The sequence below is a fragment of the Podarcis melisellensis genome (genome assembly GCF_964234715.1).
Source record: "Podarcis melisellensis genome assembly, chromosome: 2".
Taxonomy (NCBI): Eukaryota; Metazoa; Chordata; class Lepidosauria; order Squamata; family Lacertidae; genus Podarcis; species Podarcis melisellensis.
The window spans coordinates 116,711,327-116,723,051 of NC_138529.1; the positions used below are offsets into that span (position 1 = coordinate 116,711,327).

Genomic DNA, 11,725 nt, shown 5'->3' on the forward strand with positions numbered 1-11,725 from the left:
GAGGTCCAGCGCGGAGGGCCTTCTGGCAGTTCCCTCACTGTGAGAAGAGAAGTTACAGGGAACGAGGCAGAGGGCCTTCTCGGTGGTGGCACCTGCCCTGTGGAATGCCTTCCCATCAGATGTCAAGGAAATAAACAACTATCTGATTTTCAGAAGACATCTGAAGGCAGCCCTGTTTAGGGAAATGTTATGGGGAGTTTTAAATGTTTTATGACATTATTATTATTATTATTATTATTATTATTATTATTATTTTGGGAGCTGCCCAGGGTGGCTGGGGAGGCCCAGCTACTACTGTTGGGCTTCCTGTTTTCTACCTTATCAACCCCAAAGGACACCAATCACCATGGCTGAGAAGAGGAATTCTGCTGCAGAACTTGTGTCTCTGGTGGCCACATTCATCCCCTATGCTTAAAGCGCTATGATACCACTTTAAAGAGTCATGGCACCCCCCCCCCAATTATTCTGGGAGCTGTAGGCTAAGGGTGCTGAGAATAGTGAGGAGTCCCCAAAGTGCTTCAATTATTCATTCCTCTTCCCAGGGAACTCTGGGAATTGTAGCTCTGTGTGGGGGAACAGGAGGTCTTTCCTAACAACTCCCAACACCCTTAACAAACCACACCTCCCAGAATTCTTTGTGGGCAGCCGTGATAATGCGGTATCTTCGCGCTTTAAGGGGCATATGGGGTGTTAGGGAGGGGTGGTATCTCTGGTGGAGGTCAAGTCCTGCTCCTTCTGGGGTCATTTGTCCACCTTTGGTCCCCACCTGCACTCAGCTCTCACCTGGGGCTCCTAGAAGCCGCCAGCATGCGACAGCGGCCACGATCCCAGGAAACGGCTCCAACTGGCTGGCTAAATCAAGCGAGTGCAGCCGATGGGTCTCAAACCCTCCGTGAGTTAGGGACTTCCCCTGCATGCAAAGACAGTCTGTGGCGCATGGAGCAGGTGAGACCAGGAGCGAGTCTCACAGCTGAGAAGATGGCTTCTGCATGTGCTGCAGGTAGCCCATCTAGGAGAAGGAAAACTCTGATCCTAAAGCTCTGCTGCCTCACAGGGTGCCTTCAGGAATAGAAAAGGCTCAGGAGTAAACCCTTTCACAAATCCAGAGGGGAGTCCCTCCTTCCAAGCTGGTGTCAAACATCTTGCTCTGCTTTCGTTTGGACCACATCAGTGAGGTGTGTGTGTGTGTGGTGGGGGGTCACTGCCCAGGCTTGTGACCCGGGGAGGTCACTTTGGTGCTGTTAACGAAGCAGTTTTGCTTCACCCCCGGAGGCACACTCCATTGTCCCTGGAGACAAACACAAGCCAACATAGAGCCTTAAACCCATGGTGTGAATGAGGCCCAAGCCTTTCCCTCTTCCCCTTGCTACCCGATCCGTTTACAGTGAAGATGGATGTTCGAGAAGTCGGATAGAGAGAACTTTCTCCCACCTTTTTGTAGCACTGGAACTTGCGGACATCCCATAATGCTGAAGGCTGGAAGACTCAGGACAGATAAAAGAAAGGACTTCTCACGGTGCACAGTTGAGCTATAACAACAACAACAATTTATTATTTATACCCCACCCATCTCGCTGGGTCTCCCCAGCCACTCTGGGCGGCTTCCAACACAATATTAAAATACAGTGGTACATCAGATTACATACACTTCAGGTTACAGACTCTGCTAACCCAGAAATATTACCTCAGGTTAAGAACTTTGCTTCAGGATGAGAACAGAAATCGTGTGGCAGTAGCGGGAGGCCCCATTAGCTAAAGTGGTGCTTCAGGTTAAGAACAGTTCCAGGTTAAGAACGGACCTTGGAACGAATTAAGTACTTAACCCGAGGTATAATGCCTCAAACATTAAAAGCTTCCCTAAACAGGGCTGCCTTCAGATGTCATCTTAAAGTCAGGTAGTTGTTGTTCTCTTTGACATGTGGTGGGAGGGCGTTCCACAGGGCGGGTGCCACCACCAAGAAGGCCCTCTGCCTGGTTCCCTGTAACTTTGCTTCTCACAGTGAGGGAACCGCCAGAAGGCCCTTGGAGCTGGACCTCAGCATCCGGGCTGAACGATGGGGGTGGAGACGCTCCTTCAGGTATACTAGACCGAGGCTGTTTAGGGATTTAAATGTCAGCACCAACACTTTGAATTGTGCTCAGAAACGTGCTGGGAGCCTCGGCGCTGGACCTCGGCGCTGGACCTCAGTGTCCAGGCAGAAAGATGGGAGTGGAGACGCTCCTTCAGATATACTGGACTGAGGGACTCCCACCAGAGTCCCAACTTAGATAGCTTTAAGAGAGGATTAGGCAAATACCTGGAGGACAAGGGCTTTTGATAGCAACTAGCCACAGTTGGAGGCCGTAATGCTTGCTGGAAACTGCAGGAAGGGAGAGAGATGTCAGCAACAGTAGCCAGAATGCTGACACGCACAGCTTCACTATCATGAGGACTAGCAACGAAAAACCAAAACCAAAAAGAAACTTTGATTCACAAGGAGATGCACGTATTCCCCCAGTATTCGTCGTTCTTATGTAGTGCGCACGGTGACATTTGCAATACATTGGCTTGATCCAGCAGAAAAATATCCTTAAGATGCTGGGGACTGAATTACTGCCTGGAAAATGCAGATCCTTTGAAAACTGCCACGCTCCCTTCTTCCTGTGGTTTGGAGCCTTGCAGCCCTGACGGGGCTTTCCTCCAAAGGGTTAAGCTGACAGAGCTGTTGCTTTCCTAGAAAGAGCAGGAAAGGGATGCCAAGGAGCATTAAGGAAGGGGGTGGGAAAAGGAGGGTGTTGTTGCTGCACCCCTGGCCTCCTTTGCAGCTCCAGGAGAGAGTGGAGGGCAGAAAAAAAATCCTGAATTTTGGAAGGTGCATGGACAGCTGACCAGGTAAAAAGGATGGGGAGAAGCTGGTTCCAATAAAGGGGGTGGGAAGCAGAAAAGGGGAGGGGGAGGGGGCTCCACAAGGACCCCCAAACTCATCACACATCCCATTCCCTTCATTTTTGGCATCCCAGTGTCAGGAGTCTCCTTTTCCACTCAGCTGCTCCCTGATTTGACAAGCGAAGAAGACCCAAGTGGGTGGCTATTCCAGGCAGCGTTTATTTCTCTTAGGGCAGGTGGGAGGAGGCGCTTTGTTTCAGCTCATGGGGTGCCACCCCTTTGCGGCTGTCTCCTAGGGGCCAATGCCAAGGGTGATGGGCAGGACCAGAGGAAAAGTAGATGTGATTTTTTTTTAAGCTTTGTGTATAAGGGGAGGGGTGGTACCTCTGGTGGGGGCATGTCATGCTCCTGGGGTTGTTTGCCCACCTTTGGTCCCCAGCCTGCACTTGGCTCTCACCTGTGGCTCCTAGAAACTGTCAGCATGCATATATTTCATTCCACAATTGTTAAAAATAATATATGAAATATATGAAGAAATCAAAAAGATGTTTAAAATATCTTTTAGTAAAAAACCGGAGGCATTCCTTTTAGGTATAATCACAAACGATATTCCTGACAATCATAGGAAAGTATTCCTCTACGCGACAACAGCTGCCAGCATGCTCATAGCAAAAAAATTGGAAAGGGAGAAAAATTCCATCAATGAAAGAATGGCAAATTAAATTTCGTGAATATATATAATCATAGAATCATAGAGTTGGAAGAGACCACAAGGGCCATCGAGTCCAACCCCCAGCCAAGCAGGAAACACTGTCAGAGCACTCCTGACATATGGTTGTCAAGCCTCTGCTTAAAGACCTCCAAAGAAGGAGACTCCACCACACTCCTTGGCAGCAAATTCCACTGTCAAACAGCTCTTACTGTCAGGAAGTTCTTCCTAATGTTTAGGTGGAATCTTATTTCTTGTATATAAATCTGGCAAGACTCACAGCATTCATAAGGGGACAATCGGACCAAAAATTATTAAAAGAATGGGGATGTACTAAAGAGTATATGAAAAAAACATTGTTCTGGAGTAAGCCTATCGGTATGTAATGAATGATGCTTTGCAGGGATAAAGAAAGAGAAAAATGGTGTAAAAAGTATAAAGATAGAGGTAATCTGTATTAGACACAACAACTTAGAGTAAAAATTTTGAGGTCTTAGAATAAAGGAAGGAAGTCAATATGTGTATATGTATGTAATGGGACGCGGGTGGCGCTGTGGGTTAAACCACAGAGCCTAGGACCTGCCGATCGAAAGGTTGGCGGTTCGAATCCCCGCGGCGGGGTGAGCTCCCGCCGTTCGGTCCCAGCTCCTGCCTACCTAGCAGTTTGAAAGCACCCCTAAGTCCAAGTAGATAAATAGGGACCGCTTTATAGCGGGAAGGTAAACGGGTTTCCGTGTGCGGGGCTGGTGCTGGCTTGCCAGATGAGCTTAGTCACGCTGGCCACGTGACCTGGAAGTGTCTTCGGATGGGCCAGCTCCCGGCCTCTTGAGCGAGTTGAGTGCACAACCCTAGAGTCGGGCACGACTGGCCCATACGGGCAGGGGTACCTTTACCTTTTTATGTAATGACTAGATTAGAATGATGATATCGTTTTATTTGTAGATGTGTGGTTTGTTTTTTGTGTTCTTTTTTCTCTGTGTTTTGTTTTGCTTTTCTTGTCTGTACTGTTTTATTTTGGATTCAATGTTTGTAACTTTTGTTGTAATTTTGCATTGAAAATCATAATAAAACAATTTAAAAAGCTGTCAGCATGCAACAGCAGATGCAATCCTGGGAAACGTATTTGACTGGCCGACTAAACCAGGTGAGCGTAGCCGATGGGTCTCAGACCCTCGGTGAGTTAGGGGCTTCTCCTGCAAGTAAAGACAGGCTCCGTGGAACAGATGAGACCAAGAATGGGCCCAACAGTCAAGAAGCTGGTTTCTGCGCGTGCTGCAGAGAGAGGGAAGTAGGGCTCCCCCACCTGGGAAGGCAGCCCATCTAGGAGAAGGAATGCTCTGATCCTAAACCTCTGCTGCCTTGCAGGAAATATTCAGGAGAAGAAAAGAGTCAGGAGCAAACCCCACACAAATCCAGAGTGGAACCCCTAAGGCGGCTGGATAGCACCTTGTTTGCCTCCTTCCAAGGTGGTGCCAAACATCTTGCTCTGCTTTCCTTTGGAGCGCATCAGTGAGGCCGAGAGACGGGTCTTGTTGTCTGGGCAGCCCAGGATCTTCAGAAACACTGTCCAGGCTTGCACCCCGGGGAGGTCACTTCGGTGCATAGCTGTCAACTTTCCCCTTTTCTTGCGAGGAATCCTATTTGGAATAAGGGAATTCCCCTTTAAAAAAAAGGGAAAAGTTGACAGCTATGCTTCGGTGCTGCTGACGTAGCAGTTTGACCTCACCCACGGAGGCACACTCCATTGTCTCTCGAGACAAGATGGCTGCCAACCAGCCGCAGTTGCTCATCCTAACCTACCTCTGTTGTGGGGATAAAACAAAGAGAGGGGGAAGCTCATAAGCCCCCTTGCTTCTTCCTGACTCTTTAAGGGTTCTGGGATCCGATGGAGACAATCTTACGTCAGGCGCTGACAGTTTACCTTGAGCTCATTCTCCTTTTCTTTTCTCGCTGATCTCTTCCCCCATTTTTGTAGGTCGACGCACCTCTTTTGCGCGAGGGATGGAAATGGAGGAGCAAGAACTTGCAGGTCCCACCTCAGCGGAAGGAAAAGGAAAAGCCCTTCACGTCCTCAAGGCTAGGGGTGTTGGGGAATTCCTGCAGAGGAGACCCTGGGGAGCCGTGAAGCAGGAACCGGCCGAGGACTCCCTCCATCACTGGGAAGCCCAGTGGCGGGAGTTCCTGAGGACGGTGGAGACCCCCAAAGAAGTGTGCTGGGCGTCCCCTCCGCCACCAGAAGAGCCCAGCCCCTGGGACGACGCCAAGGCCTTCCTGGCCTCCTTCGAGCAAGTGGCCGAAGCCTGCCAGTGGCCCACGGAGGACTGGACGGTCCACCTCCTTCCGGCCATCAGCGGAGAGGCCAAGCAGGCCTTTATTGGCTTGGAGGCCAGAGACAGGGAGGATTATGGGAAAGTGAAGGCGGCCATCTTGCGAGGGGACGCCATGAAGCGGGAGAAGAACCGGCAGCGCTTCCGGCGCTTCTGCTACCAGGAGGCCGAGGAGCCGAGAGGGGCTTACAGGCGGCTGCAGGAACTCTGCCGTCAGTGGTTGAGATTCGAAAGGCACTCCAAGGAGCAGATCCTGGAGCTGCTGATCCTGGAGCAGTTCCTGGCCATTCTGCCGCCAGAGATCCAGGGCTGGGTGAGGGAATGTGGCCCGGAGACCTGCTGCCAAGCTGTCACCCTAGCGGAGGATTTCCTGCTGAGGCAGCGAGAGGCCGAGAGGCAGGTAAGCCAGGTGAGGCCACTTGGCAGAGTTTGTTGCCAGGTTGCAGGTGAGACATATTGAAGTTGGTGGTGTTGAAAGTGCAACAGCAGTGTGGGACGACGTATGCTCCGGGTGAGGCACAAACTCACAACCTCGGAGAGCTAGTGTGGTGTAAGGGTTAGAGCAGGGGTCAGCAAACTTTTTCAGCAGGGGGCCGGTCCACTGTCCCTCAGACTTTGTGGGGGGCCGGACTATATTTTGGGGAAAAAATATTAACGAATTCCTTTGCCCCACAAACAACCCAGAGATGCATTTTAAATAAAAGCACACATTCTACTCATGTAAAAACACGCTGATTCCCAGACCATCCATGGGCCAGAAGGCGATTGGGCCGGATCCGGCCCCCGGGCCTTAGTTTGCCTTCCCATGGGTTAGAGTGTCAGACTGGGACTTGGGAGACCAGGGTTCAAATCCCCACTCGGCCATGATGAAGTTCGCTGGGTAACCTTTAAAATTCCTAATAGAAAAGCCTCTGGTTATTTTAAACATTTTTTTCAATTCATTATATATCATTTCCCAGAATTACCTTACACATCCACCACATATGATAAAAGGTGCCTTCTTTTTCTTTACATTTCCAACGGATATTTGTACCTGATATTTGCTAACTTAAAGGTAAAGGGACCCCTGACCATTAGGTCCAGTCGTGACCGACTCTGGGGTTGCGGCGCTCATCTCGGTTTACTGGCCAAGGGAGCCGGCGTACAGCTTCCAGGTCATGTGGCCAGCATGACTAAGCCGCTTCTGGCGAACCAGAGCAGCGCACGGAAACACCACTTACCTTCCCGCCAGAGTGGTACCTATTTATCTACTTGCACTTTGACGTGCTTTCGAACTGCTAGGTTGGCAGGAGCAGGGACCGAGCAACGGGAGCTCACCCCTTCGCAGGGATTCAAACTGCCGACCTTTCGATCGGCAAGTCCTAGGCTCTGTGGTTTAAACCACAGCGGCACCCACTTCTCATTTGCTAACTTGCTTGGTGTTAAATACCAACAGTACATCATTTTCATATAATTTTCCTTCAACGTACAGCATGCCATGAATTCACAGCAGGTTTTCTGGGTACCCTTAGGCCAGTCACTGTCACCCTAACCTATCTCACAGGGTTGTTGTGGGGGTTAAATGAGATGGGGAAGAGCCATGCACGCCACCCCGAGCCCCTTGGAGGAAAAGGTGCAATAAATTAAAACCATAAATTATAAATGTAAGTACTCCATTAGGTTTTCCTCTATAAGGAGTTCTGTTTTCTAGGGAAACTCAATCCTAATTTGTCCTTCAGGATATTTTTTTTTTGGGGGGGGGAGAATAAATAACCCCTTATTACTCACCTTCCTGGCCATGTTGCTTGCTTGTTTTGATTTAAGCCATTTATATGCTGCTTAAATGCAGTAGTCTCTAAGTGGTTTTCTAAGATACAGTACAGGAAAAGTAAACATCAGTTAAAAGTATGAAATCAGACTGAAACTGACTGCTGGAATTTATTTTTTTTAAATGTCTTTAGGGAGCACTGGAACTTCAACAGGGAATATGTGCTGGCGGGAGTCTGTCCCCATCAACAGTCCGCATTTTACACCAGCTGGAGCCTCCAGACCAGGCCCAAGAATGTCCCCACATGGAGCACATTGAAATACCGTATTTTCCGCCCTATTGGACGCACCAGCCCATAGGACGCACCTAGGTTTTTTTGGGGGGGGGAATAAAGGGGGGAAAATTTATCTCCCCCCCCCCCCCAGCCGTGGATGTCTGTCCGAAGTGCAGGCTCCCCAGGCTTGCTGATAGCTTCCTGAAGCCTGGAGAGCGAGAGGGGTCGGTGCGCACCGACCCCTCTCGCTCTCCACACTTCAGCGAAAGCCTGCATTCGCCCCCCCATAGGACGCACACAGATTTCCCCTTCATTTTTGGAGGGGAAAAAGTGCGTCCTATTGGGCGAAAAATACGGTAATTGCGTCTGGAGGCTATCGACGCTTGGATCACTGTGGTCAGGCTCCCCCTGTCCAAGAATGGCTTCCTGACCATAGCTGGTAAAAGGTACCGCTAGCCATAGAGGCCACCTCAGTTTCCAGTTCTCTAAATCAGCCTTTCTCAACCTGTGGGTCCCCAGATGTTGTTGAACTACAACTCCTATCACCCCTAGCTAGCAAGGCCAGAGCTCAGGGATGATGGGAGTTGTAGTCCCAACAACATCTGGGGACCCACAGGTTGAGAACCGCTGCTCTAAATGCTTGGGGATGATGGGACATTTAGTCTAGCAAAATCCAGAGGTTCACAGGTTCCTCATCCCTGATATAGGAGTCTGAGAGGAGAGGAGATAGCCACCTTCAAACATCTGAAGGGCTGTCCCATGGAAGATGGAGCAAGCTTGTTTTATCCTGCTCCGGAGGGTAGGACCTGAACCAATGGATTCAAGTTACAAAGAAGGAGTTTCCGACGAAACATCAAGAATAACTTTCTGACAGTAAGAGCTGTTTGACAGTGGAACAGACTCCCTCAGGAGGTTGTGGACTCTCCTTCCTTGGAGGTTTTTAAGCAGAGGTTGGGTGGCCACCAGCTTTAGCTGAGTTTCCTGCATTGTGTGGGGTTGGAGACCCTTCCAACAATTCTGTGATCTCAAAAAGGTTCTTCTCTGCTGTTTCAGGTGGTCTTTGAGAAGGCAGCTCTGAGTTCCTCTGAGGCAGGCCAGGCCCCATCTGAGGTCGAGCAGAGGCAGCTGTGCAGGGAGGCCAAGCAAGAATATGACAACGATATCGATGAGGAAGAGGCCAGCCTGCTGGGTAAGGAAGGATAAGCCTTGCTTGCACCCAAGTTCTTGAGCGCTCTGTAGTTGCTGACCTCTACATTGCAGAGAGCTGGGCTAGATGCTACAACAGGCAGAAAATTCATAAAGTGGTCAGCCAAGACCCGATCTTCAAGTGCTTCACAGGACAAGACATTTGGGGAGTCACCCCTGCTTTATTGCTTTGTAGATCAGAATTGTGGAACTCTAGATGTTGCTGGACTAGAATTCCCACCAGACCTGACCATTGGCAGTGTTTGCGGGGAGCTGTAGTTAACCAGCATCAGGGGGGCTTTTCCATTCCTCACCTATTTGCTAACGATCACCTCTGCTAATTAGAGTCTCTTGGTTTGAACTCTTGCTAGTTCTTTGCCTTTTTTATATACATTTTTATTATTTTTTTAATATAGTAATTCCAACATTCATACAGCTTAACTTCTCATCTTATACAATATTTTTCGACTTCCCTCAACGCCTCTGATGATTTTCCTTTCTTTGTCACTTATTATGCATTTCTTAATTTCATATTACCTTTAATTATCCTTAACTAATAATTCACCTCATTGTCTTCTGTGCAATATTTCAAATAATTCACCTTACAAAACTTCTTGCAAACCTACTAGTGTGATCTGTTCATCACAATTACTTTTCAAATAGTCCGCACATTTACTCTGGTCTTCTGAGAATCTCTGGTTTCAAATCCTTCCTGTTAGTTTATCTAATTCTGCATAGTCCATCAATTTCATCCTCCATTCTTCTTTCGTCGGTAGTTCTCCTTGCTTCCATTTTTGTGCCAGTGATATTCTTGCTGCCATCATTGCATATAAAAACAACTTACAGTCCTTTCTGTTTCTATTGTCTCCTACAATGCCAAGTAAAAATGCTTCTGGTTTCTTAATAAATGTATATTTCAACATCTTTTTCATCTCATTATATATCGTTTCCCAGAAGTTTTTCAATTTTTTACATTCCCACCACATGTGATAAAATGTCCCTTCTTTTGCTAGTTCTTTGCCTTTATCCCAGCAGGAGCTGTGTGGGACGGCGAGATCGAGGTGGAGCCAGACGCAGCATCTTCAGAAACACTTCTGCATCAGGAGGTGGAAGATCACTCTGAAGATCGAGGCAGGCCAAACAGGCAGCCGAGAAGGAATCTGGAACCAAACAAGAAGAGGAGGAATAAGTCCGTCGCCATTCAGGTCGGCAACTTCCACGAATTCCTCAGCCAGCAGAAGGGAAGGAGGCCGAACAAGTGCCTTGTGTGCGGCAAAAGCTTCAGCTGCAAATCGAGCCTGAAGGCCCACCAGAGAGTCCACACGGGCGAGAAGCCGTACAAGTGCTCCGAGTGCGGAAAGAGCTTCATCCAAGTGTCAAACCTTACCGCACACAAAAGAACCCACACAGGGGAGAAGCCCTACACCTGCTCGGAGTGCGGAAAGAGCTTCAGCAGGAGCGACCACCTGACTTTACATCAGAGGACACACACGGGGGAGAAGCCGTACATGTGCGCTGAGTGCGGGAAGAGCTTCAGTCAGAGCACCGACCTCACCTCACACCAGAGAATCCACACCGGAGAGAAGCCTTACAAATGCTTGGCGTGCGGGAAGAATTTCAGCCGGAGTTACCGCCTCACTATCCACCAGAGGATGCACACAGGGGAGAAGCCGTATAAATGCCTGGAGTGCGGCAAGAGCTTCAGTCGGAGCGACCATCTCACTTCACATAAGAAAATGCACCCGGGGGAGAAATCATAAAAGCGAAGCTTTCCCCACACATAGAACAGGCACGACTACCATGTCTGAGAAGCCTCTCACAGTGGAGAAACTGTATAAATGCTCAGAGTTTAGCAAAAAAACCAAAACCCTGTTACAGTGGAACCTTGGTTTTCAAATGTAATCCGTTCCGGAAGACTGTTCGACTTCCAAAACATTCGAAAACCAATGCGCAAAGGGCGGTCTGCAATTTGAACGGAGAAAATGGAAAATACCTCAGCAGAAGCCGTTCAACTTCCAAGGCACGTTCAAAAACAGAAGCAATTACTTCGGGGTTTTCGGCGTTCTAAAAGTGAAACGTTCAGCTTCCAAGACGCTAGAAAACCAAGGTTCCATTGTACTTTAAATAAAGTCTGGCGATGCATCTTGGAAGTTCTGGTGTGTGGGAGGTGGGGTTTGTTTCAAAAATTGGAATCGAAGCAGAACAGATCCTGATGACAGCAAACATTTGAAAATATATTGCCAGTTCTCCAGCAAGCAATTAAATTGCCAAAGGAGGTAGTATTCCAGCTGCTTTTCAGTTATATAAAAGTTTTGTGTCAGCACTCACCTTATGCAAAAACTACATAAAAAGAGAGTTTTCCTTGATTTTTTTCTTAAAAAAACATTATGTACTGTTATATTCACCTCGTATTTATTTAAGCAGGCAGCAAACTGTCCTTTACAGATCTTTCTCCTCTGGATAGATTTGCATGCTGATATGTTAATATGTTCAGGCTTGTTTTTAAGCAACAACAACAATAAACAATGTTAATACGTTTCTCAGAGGAGGTTGTGCTTGGCTGGAGTGATTCCCAGAGGCAGTAGTGCTTCTGAATACCAGTCGCTGCAAACTACAG

The 11,725-nt window shown here is 48.5% G+C and overlaps 1 protein-coding gene across 4 annotated transcripts; it reads left to right on the forward strand.

Moving 5' to 3' along the window:
• Window positions 1–2,198: 2,198 nt before the first annotated feature.
• On the forward strand, window positions 2,199–11,646 carry LOC309364637 (uncharacterized protein). Of its 4 annotated transcripts, none has more exons than XM_081902326.1 (5): window positions 2,199–2,852; window positions 4,658–4,719; window positions 5,551–6,311; window positions 8,977–9,112; window positions 10,144–11,646. In XM_081902326.1, the coding sequence occupies exons 1-5, from the start codon at window positions 2,734–2,736 to the stop codon at window positions 10,866–10,868; spliced, it is 1,803 nt and encodes a 600-aa protein (XP_081758452.1). In that variant the 5' UTR covers window positions 2,199–2,733; the 3' UTR covers window positions 10,869–11,646. The 4 variants fall into 4 exon arrangements, with proteins under 4 accessions (XP_081758452.1, XP_081758454.1, XP_081758453.1 ...); XM_081902328.1 differs by having other exon boundaries at window positions 2,713–2,872; window positions 10,141–11,646; XM_081902327.1 differs by lacking the exon at window positions 4,658–4,719 and having other exon boundaries at window positions 2,717–2,872; window positions 10,141–11,646.
• The last annotated feature ends 79 nt before the right edge of the window (window positions 11,647–11,725 follow it).